The 18,704-nt window shown below is 36.4% G+C and overlaps 1 protein-coding gene across 1 annotated transcript in view; it reads right to left on the bottom strand.

The window, feature by feature from the left end:
• ADAMTS6 (ADAM metallopeptidase with thrombospondin type 1 motif 6) overlaps nt 1–18,704 on the bottom strand; it is a 275,958-nt gene that overhangs the window by 246,931 nt on the left and 10,323 nt on the right. The window contains exons 3-6 of the mRNA XM_052659189.1: nt 12,720–12,888; nt 5,843–6,054; nt 5,340–5,423; nt 4,691–4,836 (exon numbers count right to left, since the gene is read on the bottom strand). Coding sequence (XP_052515149.1) covers nt 4,691–4,836; nt 5,340–5,423; nt 5,843–6,054; nt 12,720–12,888 — 611 coding nt within the window. The remainder of the gene's footprint in view (nt 1–4,690; nt 4,837–5,339; nt 5,424–5,842; nt 6,055–12,719; nt 12,889–18,704) is intronic.

Below are 18,704 nucleotides of genomic sequence, written 5' to 3'. Positions count from 1 at the left end.
TGCTAAGAGTCAGACACAACTGAGTGACTTCACTTTCCCTTTTCACTTTCATGCACTGGAGAAGGAAAGGGCAACCCACTCCAGTGATCTTCCCTGGAGAATCCCAGGGACAGGGGAGCCTGGTGGACTGCCATCTAAGGGGTTGCACAGAGTCGGACATGACTTAAGCAACTTAGCAGCAGCAGCAGCAGCAGCAGCATAGAAAGGATCACTGGGGAGATCAGCTTACTGAAGATGTCTAAAGGCAACTAGGAACAAAGAGGAAAGGTAGAAACTATCAGCCACAAGACTGAAGAGCCCTCACAACAGCTGCTCCCGAGCAGACTGGCAGGTTTTACCATCCAAGTAATTTAGTTATTGCTATCACAGATCTTAGGGAAGGAGATGTCACTGTGCTTACCCCAGGAAAGAGCCACTATTATGCTGGCCTGGGAAAAGAACTTCCAGCACTCCCCGACCCTGAGCACATCCCGGACACTACAGCGTCATAGTTGCTCCACTTGTTCCCACATGCCAGACCTGGATCTAGGGCCACTTTGTGGCACCCATGTACCAGACTCCAGCTCTGCCACTGGTCCACACATGACCACATCTCAAGACTTGGAGGCACTGTCACTTCCAGCTAGCCAGCACCTGGACCCAAATGCCATCACTGCTCTCTAAGTGCCATGCTTCAGACTCCATCTACATGGCTAATTCACACACATCTACAACTCACACATCACTGCTGTTGTGGTATAGCCAGCACACCAACCCCAGAGCCGCTGTCACTCTGCAGGCTCTAGCATTCCAGTCCCCAGCTCCGTGACTGCTCCACAGGTGCCCACACATCAGACACCAGCACTGGTGTAGGCTCTTCCAAGCCAGACCCAACACCAAGAGGAATCCCTTGCACAGTGATATCTCCTGTGAGAGAAAAAGAGATCAGCTGGTCTCCAGCAGCCTTTGCTGCTACTGCAGGGGTCCTGACCATTGGGGACTCCTGCAATCTTCACCAATGCTAACCACAACTGATGAAGCTGCATGAAGACTATACTGCTGGGCCTTCTCCAGAGCTAGAAATGATTTAGCTTTAAGGATACAGATAGACTGAAAGTGAAGGGAAGAAAAAACATATAAAAGATATTTCATGTAAAGAGAAAAGAGAAACTCATATCAGACAAAACAGACTTTTTAAGTCAAAAGCTGAAAAAGAGACAAAGGAGGTCATGATATAATGATAAAGGGATCAATTCATCAAGAGTATTTAACTGGAAATATATACGTACTCCAAAATCAGAGCACCTTAACATATTAAGCAAATATTGGAAGATCAGAAGGCAGAAATAGGCAGCAATGCAATACTAGTAGGAATTTTAATATCCCACGTTCAACAATGGATATATATATATATATATCCACAAATATATATATCAGCTCATAATGTATATGTATGTCAAATCATCACATTGTACACTTTAGATATATGTAATTTTGTTTGTCAATTATACCTCAGTTTTTCTTGTTCATTTTGGACATGCTGCACGGCTTGTGGAATCTTAGTTCCTTCACCAGGGATTGAACCAAGGCCCTCCCAGTGAAAAGACCAAAACCTAACCACTGGTGCATGCATGCTAAGTTGCTTCAGTCATGTTTGACAATTTGTGACCTATACATGGGATTCTCTAGGCAAGAATACTGGAGTGGGTTGCCGTGCCCTCCTCCAGGGGATCTTTCCAACCCATGGATCAAACCCGCATCTCCTGCATCTCCTACATTGCCAAGCAGGTTCTTTACCACTAGTATTATCTGGGAAGCCCTGCTAATCACGGGACTACCAAGGAATTCTCAGCTTCAGTTTTTTAAAAAAAACGTTAGCTAAAGCTAGTTGAGGTATAACAAATTTCACTATATATTTATATACACATATGCTTATACACAAAAAAATGTATATGAACATTTTAAAATATATGTTATATTAATCATTTTTAATATGCTCTTTAGTGTTAATTAATTCAATACTGCTGATACCAGATAAAACAACAAAATTTCATTTTTTAATTTTCTTTCTGTCTGCTTATGGTAGTCTGAGAGCTTTGTACAGTGCCTTGCTTTAAATTTACATCAATAAAATATCATTTGATAAGAGGAGATAACATTTTTAGTTTTTATACTTTTTTCCAAAAGTAACTATTATACCTATATGACTAGGTTCCAAATGTTTTTCTGATTAAAACATTTAAATCCCTAAAACAAAATTGAATTCTCGATGAACACATTATACATTCTCCCTAGTGAGCTGACATTTCGAGCAAGCATAAATCACGATCTTACCTCCAAATGGTGGAATCACAATCCTGAACATGTCAACAAATGAGTTACATGAAGCAATTTCCAAAGTTAATATAAAATCATCTATGGAAGTGTCATAATTATTTTTAATAAAAGTGGTACTATGATATAAGCATATATTCAATTTTGCAAATCAAAAATATACAAGGAAGAAGTCAAGAACTGGTAAAATTTCCAACCAATAAAAAACCTAAATAATATTCAGAAACTCATTTATATAAGCCACTCTGTGGCCCTAATAAAGATAATTACAGATTTTTAATTAAGGTGTAAGTTATTTTGAGACTTTAGTAACAAATCAAAAAGGTATTCTATGCAGTCCTAAAGGGCATTTTTCTAACCTCCATTATGAAATCAATCTAAAATGATATATGAATTCTTTGTAGTATTGACCTTTAAGTCCTGAGATCATTTCTAGTGCTTTCTGAACATTAGGAGGAAAATTTCAAAAGAAAATTTTGTGATCAAATCTCAGACACCAAACAGGCGCTCAAAGTAGCTTATAGAAGCAAAAAGAGTTCTGTAGAGGATCGCAAAAATATCTGGGCCAATTCAGAGTAATAAATCAGACAGTTGCATGCTGTAGCCAGTGTAAAGATAGGGTGGCTAACTGCCCAGATGTATTTCCCTACTTGAACACTTATAATCTTGCACTCTTAGTGTAACTCCTGTCATTTGATGGAAAAGTTAAAAATCCAAGAATTCCTTGGCAGTCCAGTGGTTAGGACTTTGTCCTTTCACTGTGGAGGGGCCAAGGTTCAACCCTCTGGTAGGGGGACTAAGATCCTGCAAGCCATGCAGCATGGCACAGTCAAGTAAATAAATAAATAGATTTTTTTTAAATGCGGAAAATCCAGCACAGATACAATAACAAAAATATGAATCATCAGGAGCTTTCTGGGGAGAGGTGGCATTTTATAAATATAAGTAGTATGAGTACAGATACCAATGCAAGTATCTGTGATCATTCTGCTAAATATATATAATAGATACATTCCTCTAGTAATTTCATAGGAACCAATCATATCATATATACCTTTATATAAAAGTTTCTATATTTGCACATTTCCTAGTATATTTTTAACTCCTCAAATATATTTGGGAATCATACCAGACCATAAGACTCTGAAGAATTGAAGAATTTATCAGACTGATGAGTCAACATATATGAACAAAGAACTTTAAAATGTTGGTTTTATTCAGCAAGCATATCATAAAAAATTTTTTTGGTTTACAATGTGAGGTAGATGAAGTCAATTGTAAGCATTAAAAAAGGTAAAATCAGAAACTTGACAACTCTATTAACAGGAATATTTTTCAAAAAGCTAAAGTCACATTATCATACTGGGCCTCACAGTTCTGATCCTACATACTTCTTACTCCCCACCTAGAGAGTCTAACGTGGAGTCTGTGGGCATACCACAGATGATGTTTATGTTAAATATGGCCTTGCAAATTAAAAAAAAAGTAATCCACTTGCCAAGATAGAATAATGCTTCCATTTTGCTTATTTGTCTATTTATTATAACTTGTTTTGTTTTCACTTTTAAATACTGATAAGAGATCAAAGAAAAGCATCTTTAGTTGATTTAAGTATGGTTCTAACCAACCATAATCAAAGTATTACAAAACTAAGACAGACAGCCAAGTATAAACAAAGATAGGATCCTGGACTTGAGCCCTTCTCTTTTACTTAAATATTTTGAACTGGTTTCCTTGTTTCTTACATGAGAAAAATAATAACAATATCTACTTCACAGCATTTTTGTTGAAGACTAAGGAATAATGTGGATCTGAATATAGGTTTATAAAACTGGAAAGAAATATATGAATTCATTGAGTTATCATCAAGTAATAATTCTGCCTGAAAGACAAGCGAGTCAACATATGGTACAGCAAATATGGTTCTTTATGTATCTCTTAATTAAAATGTTTAATTAAATAAGCATTCATCTAAATATACTGTAAAACTACTGATGTCTTCCCTTTTAATAATTTGGAGGTAAGAATAATTAATACATTTTATAAAGAGTGATAACCCACTTTTATATTTAAGACAGATTTTTCTCATAATTTTCAATTTTGCTTTAGCAAGTATTTTGTTCAATTAACAAAACATGTATGTATTTCCAGTTAAACTTTATGAATAGAGCTTAATAGAAGAAAGATATTTACTAAATTCCTAAGTCAACTCTAAATCTTTTCTTTTCTCTTATTTGGTTCATTTAATGCAAACACAATAATAGTGTAATATATTCTTTCTCAGTGGTGAATAATAAAGTACCATTTTGCTTTCTCCAAATATAGTTACAATATCAAACACAACAATCAAAGGTAAAATACTTTCAACAAACCATACCTAGTAATAAGAACTGCATTATCGTGGTGGGCAATCCCATTTTCTGGAATGGTGTTTCCATCACTTTGGTGGGAGAGAATGGATTTCTGCCATTTACAGAAGCTATCGAGGGACTTGTCTGCATGGTGGTTTATCTCCAAGTTTGGCTGCAATACAACATGCATACCAGAAATGTTCCAAACAAATTACTAAGGTCAGTTGTTAAAACTTTTGAAGACTAAAGTGGGACTATAATTAGACATAGTGGTTTCTAGGAATAACCTCTTGCCAATTTTCATCTCTGTCATATCTGGCCTAGAATTAATTTAGTGTATTATTGAACAGATATTCTTTCCAGTTTCAACTTTAAAGATAATGTGAATATATGTGATTATCAGCCTACAAAACCAACCAAAACCACTCTTATAAGGTCTGCCATGCAAATCCTCATCTTTATACTGAAACATATAGCTAACACACACATATATACATCTTGTACATAAGAGGTATACTCTTGTAAACTATTTCAAATTTGCTTAAAATATTAAGTGCTTAGAGCTGAAAGTCATATTCAGCTAGAACTTTCTAAGAGTAGCAACAATAAAATGTACTTTTTAATATTTCTACAGTCTGTTAAGAGTTTTAGACTTATAAACTAACTCATTCTTACCTGATCTTCTGTGAGAACAATTAAACGGGCCACTATAATATTCACAACGTTTCCTAGGCTGGAATCACGGTAAAGTTTGGCAACCTGACCTCCAGAAAATAAGAAAAGACACAAAGTCAGACAAAAATCACAAAGTGACTGTTCAATTTTTTTTAGAGTGGTAGAACAATTTTTCATCAAATTAACCACTGTGTGTATAAAAAGGTATTCTTTTATCTCATGTCACTTAGAACTCTACCCTCAAGATATCTTAGTAAAAGGTTATACAAATCTACGTTAAGAAAAATTTTCTTCTAAAGTTGAACTACGTCATAGTAATTAAGAGGATGAGTCAATCTAAATGAACAATAAAGTAACCTTTAAATTTATCTTACGATAATAGATCAATTCTAACTTTCGATGAGCTAGTTCTCAAAATTATTTCACAATAAAAATCCACGACCTTAGTCAAAATTCACAACAAATTATTAAGTTAAAAAATTACATAGAGGGATCAAACTTACAATATTCATCACACTCAAAATGTAATGTTCAATGTCTTTGCGGCCATGGTAGCCCACCATCATTTTGTCTGCCACTACTAGTGTCTCCACAAACCGCTCAATGCTTACTGATCTCTTCTGTCTCTGGCGGATATGTGTGCCATTAATTGGTAGTGAAGAAGGAAAAGCAGATGTGTCATTCAGCCACCAAGGTTTGCCACTTCTTAGGAGGTCTACAATAAAAACAATACATAGTTCACGTAGTTAACTAATTTAACCTACTTATTCATAGAGCTTTCATGCAGACATGCTTCTCAAATTCTCTAACATATTAAGATTTATCAAAGTGAGGGAAGGGGATGAGGAAATGCAGTAGTGAAAAAATTAAACTCTTCAAATTTTTCAAAATAATCTTACCTGAAAAAATTAATAACATTAAACTATTCATGAAAACAAAATAAATCTAATAGTTAACTTTAAAAAAGGAAACTTCAAATAATCAGTTCACATTTTTCCAGTGAGTGATTATGTCATAATACTTTTAAATTTAAAATCTATACTTTAAAACATCATTTCAAGTTGTTTAAAAAGCAACTATTAAGCATTAACTTTCTAAACAGCCTAAGACAGTTCTGATGAAGAATATTAATATTGTAAAAATCTATTCCTAAAATGCTTTGCAAGCATTTATTTCAAAATAAGATGCTTTTATTAAACTATTTTAAATTAGAGCAATTTTACTCCTCTAGATAAAGACCCTGACTCAATGGACATGAGTTTGAGCAAACTCAGGGACATAGTGAAGGACAGGGAAGCCTGGTCTGCTGCAGTTCATGGGGTCGCAAAGAGTCAGACATGACTTAGTGACTGAACAACAACAACAAAGGCTCTAGAAATCTCAGTTCTAAAAAGATATGAATTATCTTTTCCATTTAGCTTCACAGTCTAGAACTCTTTATCCTGACAAAGTATCCAATATATTCCTTTTCCAAACTCTAGAGGTAAATGGGATTAGAATCAGAGTTGAAAGACAATGATTCCAACATGACTCACTTTAAACCAGATTTCAGCGTGGACTGTAGCTTTTCTTTTGATTTCTAGATATTTGGTCCTTCAGCACACAGGAAGCTTTTTAGTACTATGGCATTTGTAAACACTTGCCTAACTTATATTCATCTTCATTTAGTAAACTTGAGCAAGTACAGATCCATTGTACACATTTTCTTTTTTTTTTTTAAGGGAAGACTTTTAACTATAGATTCATTCTTTTATTATTATTATTATTATTATTATTATTTTGGCTGTGCTGGGTCTTCACTGAGGCTTTAGTTGCCTCACAGCATGTGAAATCTCAGTTCCTCGACCAGGGATTAAACCTGTGTCCCCTGCTTTAGAAACGCAGCAGATTCTTAACAGCTGGACCACCAGGGAAGTCCCTATATGCCCCACTTTCTGATCGTCAGACTGAACAGGAAATCTTTCTAACCATCACTTACTGAAAAATTTAGTGAGGAAAAATCAGAGTAATCTATATAATCTACTTTATAAAAAGCAGTGGCATTACTCTCTGTTTTCAGCTTTTCCCTTTTAAAAATGACGTTGAGAGAAGTTATAAATTTTAAGAAATAAGAGAAATAACCACAGGGAGCATCAGTCGAATACTTTGAAACTCAAATAAATTAAATGAGTGTCTATTCCTAGGTCAAAAGGTCAAGAAAGAAACATTCTACTTCTTAATTCAGTAGCATATCCCCAAGACAGTCAGTAAGTATTCCTCTATGTCCACTGTGGCAGACACTCTTAAGGTAGTTCCCATAACCTCCTGTGTCCTCATCTCCTCCCTTGAGTACGAGCTGGAACTGTGACTAGCTTCTAACAGAAACATGTATATGCCTACATAGCTATACTATATAATGTTGTAGCATCTCTCTTACTACAGTTGTTCCCTTGCTGACTTACAGGAAGGAACCAACCAAGTTGGTAAACTGTACATGCTGAGGCACTGCAGGTGGACTCTGGCAGACAACAAGCCAAAACTAAAGCTTTCAGTCTTGTAACAGCAAGGAACTGAATGCTGCCAATAACTACGGGAGTGAGGAAGTGAATTCTTCCCCAGTAAAAACTCTGGATGAGAACCCAGCCCTGGTTGAGGCTAAATAAATAGTCTGAAAGTGAAAGTGAAGTCACTCAGTCGTGTCCGACTCTTTGCGACCCCATGGACTGTAGCCTACCAAACTCCTCCATCCATAGGATTTTCCAGGCAAGAGTACTGGAGTGGGTTGCCATTTCCTTCTCCAGGGGATCTTCCCGACCCAGGGATCAAACCCGGGTTTCCCACATTGGAGGCATACGCTTTAACCTCTGAGCCACCAGGAAAGCCCCATACACAAACTTCTGGTCCACAGAAAATGCAAGATAATAAATGTATATTGCTTAAGCCACTGGGTTTGTGGTAATATCGATATGAGACAGCCAAAATCTTTTCTGCATTAATATTACTCCCAGTTTCTCTTACTCAGTCTTTTGTGATCATGAAACCACTCATACATTCAAATCATGCTTAGTTTTCTTCTTCCTTTGGCTGGACAGCTTAAAGGTCTAAATACAGCACAGAATTTCCATTATTTTTATCATTTTCACTTATTCAATTTATCCTTATTTTCATTTAAAGTATTATATAAAGAATTAGACATAATTGGGCAAAATAAACATTAGCAATAGTGATTCTCATTTTATAGCATTTAGTATAAGGTAACTGTTGTTATTATCATTTTCACAGCTTTCAGCTTTTAGGATTTTTAAATGTTAAGTTTGCTTGGCTACTGCTCCATCAGAAATATATATTCACAATGTCCTTGATCAATGTTCATAAATGAAAAAACGTAATCCTTATACTCAAAAGATTTGTAGTCTGATAAATACATGTAATAAACATGCAAGTATTCTGAGTAAAATTTAAAGATTAAAGTCTCCCCCATGTGATTAGATCATTATAAAACATTATCTACATTTTACAATTGTCAATTGACTGCTTAACATTAAGTTTAATGATCTGTAATTAACATCCTTTTTAGTGTGAAGCAGAATATAGAACTGACTTGTTTTGTTTCAAAACAGAGATAAGTAGTTTTTCAAATGATACTCATTACATGTGGCTTGCTCAGTTTAATCCTGGATTGAGTATAGAATGTTAAAGAAAACATTCTTCCACAAACATATATTGTACAATGAAGAACTTTACCCCCAAAGCCAAATACATAGATCTCTTCGTCATCTAAAATAGAATTTTAAGTTTTTGATCAATATTAAAACATTTTTAATATATACAGCCATGCAAAATTATCTCATTGATCTGCTTTATTTTTCATTACTCACTACTTCTTGACAGTTGGCCATGTAGTTATTTGTTTATTTAAATGCTTATTTAGTAACTGTCTCTCCTCACTGGACTTCCCTGGTGGCTCAGATGGTAGTCTGCCTGCAATACAGGAGACCTAGCTTTGAATCCTGGGTAGAGAAGATCCTCTGGAGAAGGAAATGGCAACCCACTCCAGTATTCTTGCCTAGAGAATTACATGGACAAACAGCCTGGTGGGCTACAGTCCACGGAGTGGCAAAGAGTCAGACACAACTGAGTAACACTCTCCTCACTAGAATATAAGATTCCAGAAAGTATGAACTTTTTCTGCTTTATTTGTCGCTGCATCCCAGCACTGAGAATAGTCTTGTGCATGCATGCCAAATGAATATTTATTTAATATTATATATAAGTAGATAATGCAGGTATAAAGACATATCTGTATGAATAGACTATAAGAACATTCAGTTATCTCTGGGTGGTGGTATAAGAGCAACTTCTTTTTTCTTTTCATCCTGTATTTTCTAAAATTTCTACAAAGAACAGACATTTCTTTCATAAAAAGTTTCCTTTTTAATTTTTAAAAATTCAATACAGTTCAAATTAATGTGTGTAGTTCATTTTAGCTCCTTCACTGTCAAACCTAGGGGCAAGGACTGCTTCTTTGCTTTCTCTTTGTCTGCGAAGATGAAGGTATAAAGGTATCTGCTGCAACGAACTTTAAACTTTGCATTATCCTTATTTTTCTTCATCTTGACAGATCTGGTGACCCTTCACCTGGCTGTGAGCAGAAAGTCCTTGATTTCTAAATTTGGTGAGGCATGGTGACAAAGTGCAGGGAGCGGGGCCAGACACAAGAGACTCACTTTGAGCTCCATAAAAAGTTTTTTAATCAACAGTAAATCTAACTAGAATGAGAAAGTTCATATTTTAATTTGAAATAAATATACCCACTGTCAACAGTTTTTATATATTTTAATATAAACTTGAGTTCCTGATAACAGGCAGTGTATACCTGTAAATGCACATCTCGCTTTACTATACTGAACTATACCATTGAACTAGTATCAAAATTAAAATCAGTAGTTCTTAACCAGACATTTCTCACACTTATTAAATATAAAATGCTTTTTCCCCAATAATATCTAGTGACATATCCATGGAATTTAGGGAACTACTAGTACTACTATATTCCCACTATTGGGATGCCAGTGGGAAGGTGTGTAAGCCAGAATTAGGAGACAAACCTGACGAAAGACAGAAATGGACAAACCTAGAGATAGGAAGACTAGATAGAAACTCATTACAATGGTCTAAGCAAGAGATAATGAGAGTTCAAACTAAATGGACCAGTGTTAGAGGTAGCAGAAATGGCTAATGAAAGGATGCATGAAAAGCAAAGACCATTTAGGAAACAATTTCCATAATCTAGGGAAAGAGATTGTAGAATATAAAAATCTTCTTCCAAGAGGACAGAATTTTATGACAGTGATAAAAACAGAATTGCCTGATTTATGTCTAAACCATTGAAAAATAAGAATCTTCCTGGTAAATACCAATTAGTAACAAAATAGGCACTGCAAAAGTTGATAATTTGAATCTCAAATAGTTAAGAGATACTTTTCAGAATATGAAATCTTTAAATGCTTTTGCAAAGGTTATATTTATAATTATGACTTGGAGAATGTCATGTTAAGAAAAAAATGGTGGGAAAACTATATCACAATAAACAGCTAAATATTTGAATCCTGCTTTTTAAAGAATTTATATAAGGTTGTCGCTTATAGCCTAAATTTTGTTAACTATAAGATAAATAAATGATTTCCATACTGTTTAGTTTCATTATTCAATCCAAAGACAAATAAAACTTTTTTTTCATTATTTACTATGATGTTGTATTTCATCTCTCAGGTAGATTAACTTTAAGTGATCTTTTTTAGGGCCAATTATCCTTAACCAGTAAGAATCTCCCACAATTAAAAGCCTCAAAAATCACTCAGGAAGAGAGCATGGAGAATGAGAACAGTGAGCTGAGGAAAGAACTCCAAAGAAAACTTGTACTTGAAACAGAAGAAAAAGAGCCTATGAAGGATATAGAGAAGAAACAGAGGGTGATACATTCACTAACTCACAAGGTAAACTAGTCCACTTTTACAAATCTATCTGTTGAACACATTCCATATTTTACTAAATTTACTGGTTGGTGAATTCTTCTTTGTATTAAGCTGAAAGTTGTCTCTGAAACACTCTGCTCCTACTTCTAGCTACCAGAACTACATGGAATAAATCTACTCTTTTTTTTAATATAGTATCTCAAAGGTCATCCCAATAATAATGATGGCTGCTGCCACTGGACTGAGTAACTAATGTTTGCTGAGAGGAGTACTCAGAAAGTTGGGTAATTTGTCCACAAATATGCCCCAGCCCATGTTCTTTCTACTATATTATACTATATCCTCTATTTCTCTAAGTTCCTAATCTTTAGACTAAATTGCCTCCTAACCCCTTACCTCTCTTCTGCCCAATTCAGTCTCCATAAGGCTGCCAGAGTAAGCTTTTTAAAACCCAAATCTAATGATCTGATTTTCACTGACCTTTTCTGTGGGATAGCACTACACTTAAGATAAACAAACTCTTCAACAAAGTTTATAAGCCCTTTGTGACTGGGCCACTTCTTAGTTTCACCTCTCACAACCACTCACCCCAAACCACTATGAATCTCACTCTTTCTCTCCAATCCATATTCTAATATCGAGTTACATCAACTGCCAGTTTCAGGAATGTGATATCTTCTCTTTTGGTTCAGAACCTTTGTAAATGTTATTCCTTTTATATAGAACACTCTACCCATTACTCCCTCAGCTTAAAATTCATTTCCTCCACAAAGCCTTCTTTGACCACTGAAGTCTAGGTTTGTATGTATCTCCACAGTACCTGAACTAACACTACCTTTGAATACGAACTTTAAGTCTCTTCAAGCTTTATTCAAGTGTTTAGATTCTTATATCAGGCAAACCAAACAGCAGAGTACTATAGAATACCTGTGCATGAAAGCTGTAACTATTATCTGGATAAAATAAGGCTTAACCTTCAAAGAAACAGGTTTCCCTAGTGGCTCAGATGGTTAAGAATCCGCCAGCAATGCAGGAGACCCAGGCTTCAATCCCAGAATCAGGAAGATCCCCTGGAGAAGGGAATGGCTACTCAATCCAGTTCTCTTACCTGGAGAATTCCATGGACAGAGAAGCCTGATGGGCTACAGTCCATGGGGTTGCAAAGAAATGGACATGACTGAGCAACTAACACTTTCAGAGAAAAAAAAAAAAAAACAACTTTCACACAGACTTGTATTTTACAGACTTCTTCAAGAGCTTCCAAAATTGACTTGAAATTATTGACAGGTGACATCTTTTAAGTAGACTCTGGATATTATCATTCTAATTACTCAAATTCCTATTTATTTTTTATTGTTAATCTTACCATATATGCCAGAAGGAAGTGGCAATACAAGACTATACTTTCTAAAAGCTACACACTCACCCGAGACCCCACAATGAGAGTGATCATATAGATGCCTTTGCTGAAGGGTAGACTTTTTGTAAATGACATGAGGATGGCCATTTTCATAACTAAAATGTTTGGAATCCTCTGTGGTATTCTTTAATGGTTCAATAAAATATTCTTCATCTTCTGTAGCAATAACACCATGCTAAAAGAAAAAGAAGCAAAGAATTTAACAAGAAGAATCATTTTAAATATTAATTACTACTATTGCCGAGAGTCAAAAATAAGGTGATACCTCTCCAAAAAGGAGGCTAAAACACATGAATTTTGCTATTCTTTAAAAAGGATGCTTATATACCTTTACATGCTTTGCCTTGTACTAAGCATAAAACATAAATTATTCCCTCGTTTTCCCAATAACAATGTTAGGTAGTAGAGATCTCTGTATGTTCGTGTGGTACATGCTCAGTCACTCAGTCGTGTCTGACTCTTTGCAACCCCATGGACTATAGCCTGCCAGGCTCCTCTGTCCATGGGATTTTCCAGGCAAGAATACTGGAGTGAGTTGCCATTTCCTTCTCCAGGTTTGTATGTTCACTAAGACTTATTTACTTTCCAAATTGTGCACACAACTTAACTAGGTACAACTTTATAGTCAAACTGTGACCAACAGAAAATAGGCAGAGCATATATGACTTTCAGGCCAAGCCCCTAAGAGTGTCTCCACTGGAATTCTCCACTCTCTCAGAGAAAACCTGGGAAAAGGGGAAGCCAAAAAAGAACTTGGGTCCCTAAGTGACCTCATGGAAAGCTGTCCAGTCTAGACACATATAAGGGAGAAATAAACTTGTATTGTGATACACTTCTCACATTTAAAGCTCTATGTTACACCAATATATATGTCCTTAATCCATATACATGCCATACATCTCCATACATCTCTGAAGTACTAGGTTCAGAGGTTAAGAACCTGCCCAATATTAGACAGAGGTAAGTGAAGGAGCTGGCAGTCACACAAAGCTCTGCTCTTATTTGCAATATTATATTGCCTTACATCTGTTTACTTAGCCAAGTTCTACTTAGCTCAGTCATTATTCCTCTTTAAAACATCTTTGAGCCCAACTGGAGTAGCTTCACACTCTTCTGAACTACAAGAGAGCTTACTATTGGTATCATTTATGTTTAATTAATTCAACATTGCATTGCTACATCTCAAGTATTGAATCAATTTTTAACTTTTCAACTCCATGTTGTCTTTTCCCAAGCATACTATTTGCTCTCTTAAACAGAGATTGGGCCACTTCTTATCTCTCCAATCCCCATCTCTTAAACTCTGGAAAAGGGTTTCTTATATCAGTTACAGGCAAAGAAAGTATTCCATATGTTGTATATATAGGAAAAAAAAAACAAGCTGATTAAAAGAAATGAGATAGTAAGCTATCTGCATCAGAAATAAGAACTTCCAGCTTTGTCTAACAGTGTTTTCCTAAGAATGGCACATGTAAGGACTGTTCTTAACCCAACTAATTTACCCTGTAACACTGGATAAAACACAAACTCTGAGTGTATTTCCTCAGCTGGAAAAATGAAAGGGTTGCTGTAAATTAGTGCTTTTAAAACAGCACTCTAGGGAACCCTAAGGGTTCTATGGAAGTGCCTTCAGGAGATTGTCACAGACAACAAAGGGAGACCTACATGGCTTGGACTGCTAGGCTTAGGAATCAGCTGCACTTTTATTAATCTATATATTAAGTTTCCACATAATATTTCATTTGAGAAAAGAATTTTGCTGCTTTAAAAAGAAAAAAGCTGAAAACCTCTGGTGAAAATCTCTAAGATCTCTTTGAATCTAAACCTCTATGATTCTGTTTAGGGAAATTCATGCTAAGTACCATATGCTTAAAGAGAAAAATAAAACATAATCAGAGCTACTCTAATTAATAGATGAAGTTGGCTGTCACCTACATGAAATGAGCTAAAAGAAATGGGTTAAAGAAGAGAAGCAAAGAGCAAGTGGGAAAGGGAATGATATACCCAACTGAATGCAGAGTTTCAGAGAATAGCAAGGAGAGATAAGAAGGCCTTCTTAAATGAACAATGCAAAGAAACAGGGGAAAACAGAATGAGAAAGACTAGAGATCTCTTCAAAAAACCTGGAGACAACAAGGGAGCATTTCATACAAGGATGGGCATGATAAAGGACAGAAATGGTAAGGAACAGGCTAAGAAGAGATGGCAAGAATACACAGAATAACTAAACCAAAAAAGGTCTTAATGACCCAGATAATCATGATGGTGTGGTCACTCACCTACAGCCAGACAACCTGGAGTGTGAAGTTAAAAGGGCCTTAAGAAGCATTACTACAAACAAAGCTAGTAAGGTGATGGGATTCCAGATGAGCTATTTCAAATCCTAAAAGATAATGCTGTTAAAATGTTTCACTCAATATGCCAGCAAATCTGGAAAACTCAGTGGCCACAAGACTGGAAATGGTTAGTTTTCATTCCAGTCCCAAAGAAGGGCAATGACAAAGAATGTTCAGACTATCATACAACTACACTCATTTTACACGCTAGCAAAGTTATGCTCAAAATCCTTCAAGCTAGGCTTCACAAGCATGTGAACTAAGAACTTCGAGATGTACAAACTGGGTTTAGAAAAGACAGAGAAACCAAAGATTAAATTGGCAACATTTGTTAGATCATTGAGAACACAAGGGAATTTCAGAAAAACATCTACTTCTGCTTTATTGACTACACTGAAGTTTTTAACTGTGTGGATCACAACAAACTGTGGAAATTCTCAAAGAGATAGGAATACCAGACTATCTTACCTGTCTTCTGAGAAACCTGTATGCAGGTCAAGAATCAACAGTTAGAACCAGATATGGAACAAAGGACTGGTTCCAAATTGGGAAACGAGTACATTAAGGTTGTATATTGTCACCCTGCTTATTTAACTTCTACACAGAGTACAGCATGCCAGACTCACAAGCTGGAATCAAGATTGCCAGGAAAAATATCAACAACATCAGATATGCAGATGATACCACACTAATGGCAGAGAGTGAAGATGAACTAAAGAGCCTCTCAATGAGGGTGAACAAGGAGAGGCAAGTGAAAAAGCTGACTTAAAACTCAACATTCAAAAAACTAACATCATGGCATCCAGTCACATCACTTCATGGGAAGTAGATGGGGAAACAGTGGAAACAGTGTCAGACTTTATTTTGGGGGGCTCCAAAATCACTGCAGATGGTGACTGCAGCCATGAAACTAAAAGATGCTTTCTCCTTGGAAGAAAAGTTATGACCAACCTAGATAGTATCTTCAAAAGCAGAGACATTACTTTGCCGACTAAGGTCCGTCTAGTCAAGGCTATGGTTTTTCCTGTGGTCATGTATGGATGTGAGAGTTGGACTGTGAAGAAGGCTGAGCGCCGAAAAATTGATGCTTTTGAACTGTGGTGTTGGAGAAGACTCTTGAGAGTCCCTTGGACTGCAAGGAGATCCAACCAGTCCATTCTGAAGGAGATCAGCCCTGGGATTTCTTTGGAAGGAATGATGCTAAAGCTGAAACTCCAGTACTTTGGCCACCTCATGCCAAGAGTTGACTCATTGGAAAAGACTCCGATGCTGGGAGGGATTGGCGGCAGGAGAAGAAGGGGACGATAGAGGATGAGATGGCTGGATGGCATCACGAGATGGACGTGATTCTGAGTGAACTCTGGGAGATGGTGATGGACAGGGAGGCCTGGCGTGCTGCTATTCATGGGGTCTCAAAGAGTTGGACACGACAGAGTGACTGAACTGAACTGAACCAATGTAAGAGATGTGGGCTCAATCCTTGGGTTGGGAAGTACTCATGAATAAGGAAATGGCAACCAACTCCAGTATTCTTACCTGGGAAATCTCATGAATAAAGGAGATTGGCCCTCTATAGTCCATGGGGTTGCAAAAGAGTCAGACACAACTTAGCGAGTAAATAATAACAACTGACAGGAATAATAGAATAGGCCACTAACAAACCCTAATATCTGATTATGAATTACTTTACCAAGAAGATTAACAAAGCAATAACAAACTAAGCAAGTCTCCTGAAGAAAAGAAGGTGCATGCAGAAGGGAGGGCTTATATAAGACATTTTGATAAGCATGAAGTGGAGGAAGCAGGGTCTACGGTAGATGCTGGACTGTGGGCAGATGTCAAAAACAAGAAAGTCAGGCTGCTGGCGAAAAACAGTCAGAAACCTGGTAAATAAAATCTCTAATTTCAAGAAGGTAAAGGTCCTGGAAGAAAATCCAGAGATCTGATGTGTTAGGTAGTCTGTAAAATGTCTATACACATTATCCCATTTAATCTTAATATTTCTATAAAGTAGGTACTACTATTTGGCAGATAAGAAAATTATATTGAGCAAAGTTCAGTAACAAATTCATTCAACTATCTTTGGAAGCTGAACTCTTAGTCACTATATTATAATTCCCCTAGTCTCTGAGGGTTGCTTCTAACTTCATCTATTTATTTAAAAAGTATGCTTTGAGAGCCTATCACATGACAGGTACTATTCTAGGTGGTAGGAGAACAAAAATGAAAAAAGAATTTTGGCCCTTTCATGAAGCTTATATGCTTTAGGAAAGAACTAGAAAAAAAAGTTGTTCATTCATTGTATAAATAAATGAAGAATCAGGTAGCAAGATATGTCAAGAAGAGACATAAAGCAGTAAGAGGACAGAAAGTAATCAGAGGACAGAGAGAATTATACAAACTATTTAGGATGGTCAGGAACATCCTCTGTAAGGTGGTATTTGAACAGAAACCTGAATAAAGTGAAGGAGTATGCCAGATATCTTAGGAAAGAGCCAGACAGTGGGAATGGCAAATGCAGAGACAACAGGACAGAAGCATGCACACAGTATTTGAGAAGGAGCTCTGTAGATAAAGGGAGGGTAAGGGGAAAGGATTATGTGCTGGAGGTCAGATGATGGAGTCCTCCATTCCCTGACATGCCAGTCCCTCCAAAAACCCCAAGACTCATTCCCTGGATTCCATTGCCCATATGGTTAGGTACATTACATTTTGTGATCTCATCTTCTATTTCCCCCTTCACCATTTAAAACACTGCAACTATATCCTCTCAATCTCAAGGTCAATTACATATAATTGATATATACCCTCTGCCTCATCTGTGAATGTTCATTTCATCAGGTTCAAACAAAAACCTGAATCTCCCTGAATAACATTTTTCCTTCCCTGTAATCTTCTGGAATGGTGGCTACTTTCTCTCCTACATGCCTCCTATTAGACATGGAGGGAGGGTTAAGAATTTCTTGTACTCAATGATATTTCTAAGCAATTATCGCCCTGTTCTCAAAAAAACAAAAACAAAAAAAACAACCATACCCTTCAAATCCCATACCATCACCTTTTCCCTCTGCAAGTAGTAGTTGCCAACTACTGACCCAAAGTCAGTTTCATCACTCCTCAAAGACGTTAGTTTCTGGATCATTGTCACTCACTACAATACCATTCCTGAATAATTGTTGACTTCAGTATTTTTTTATATCATTGGCTCTTAATATTTGTATTTGTGTATGTACCCTGAATCCCTCTGGAGGTCTAGGAGAGAAGCCATTGATAAATTCAATTTTTGGTCTTTAGTTTACTCTTATTTTGACTCAGCAGCATTTTTCCCTTTAAATACTTCCCTCTATTAGCTTCCAGGATATTTGCCTGGTTTTTCTTCAGGCTTCTTGCTCCACTGTTCTTAGATGTCCCCTCCACATCTTTTTGATCTCCCTAACCTCTTGGAGCACTCAAAGGCTCAGTCCTTAGACCTCCGATTTATTCTATATATACTCTCTCAAAGCAAATTCATATTACCTCCTGGCTTAAATGCCATATATAGAGAGACAGATATAGATACAGACATATACATAGATAGACGACTCCCAAAATAAGTTCACAACTCACATCTCTCTCCTGAACTCCAGGCTTGCATATCTAGTATCTTAGATAGTAT

Source organism: Budorcas taxicolor, chromosome 20, assembly GCF_023091745.1.
Source record: "Budorcas taxicolor isolate Tak-1 chromosome 20, Takin1.1, whole genome shotgun sequence".
NCBI lineage: Eukaryota > Metazoa > Chordata > Mammalia > Artiodactyla > Bovidae > Budorcas > Budorcas taxicolor.
Note: the sequence above shows the minus strand (reverse complement) of the source record. Positions and strands in the feature narration are given on the sequence as shown.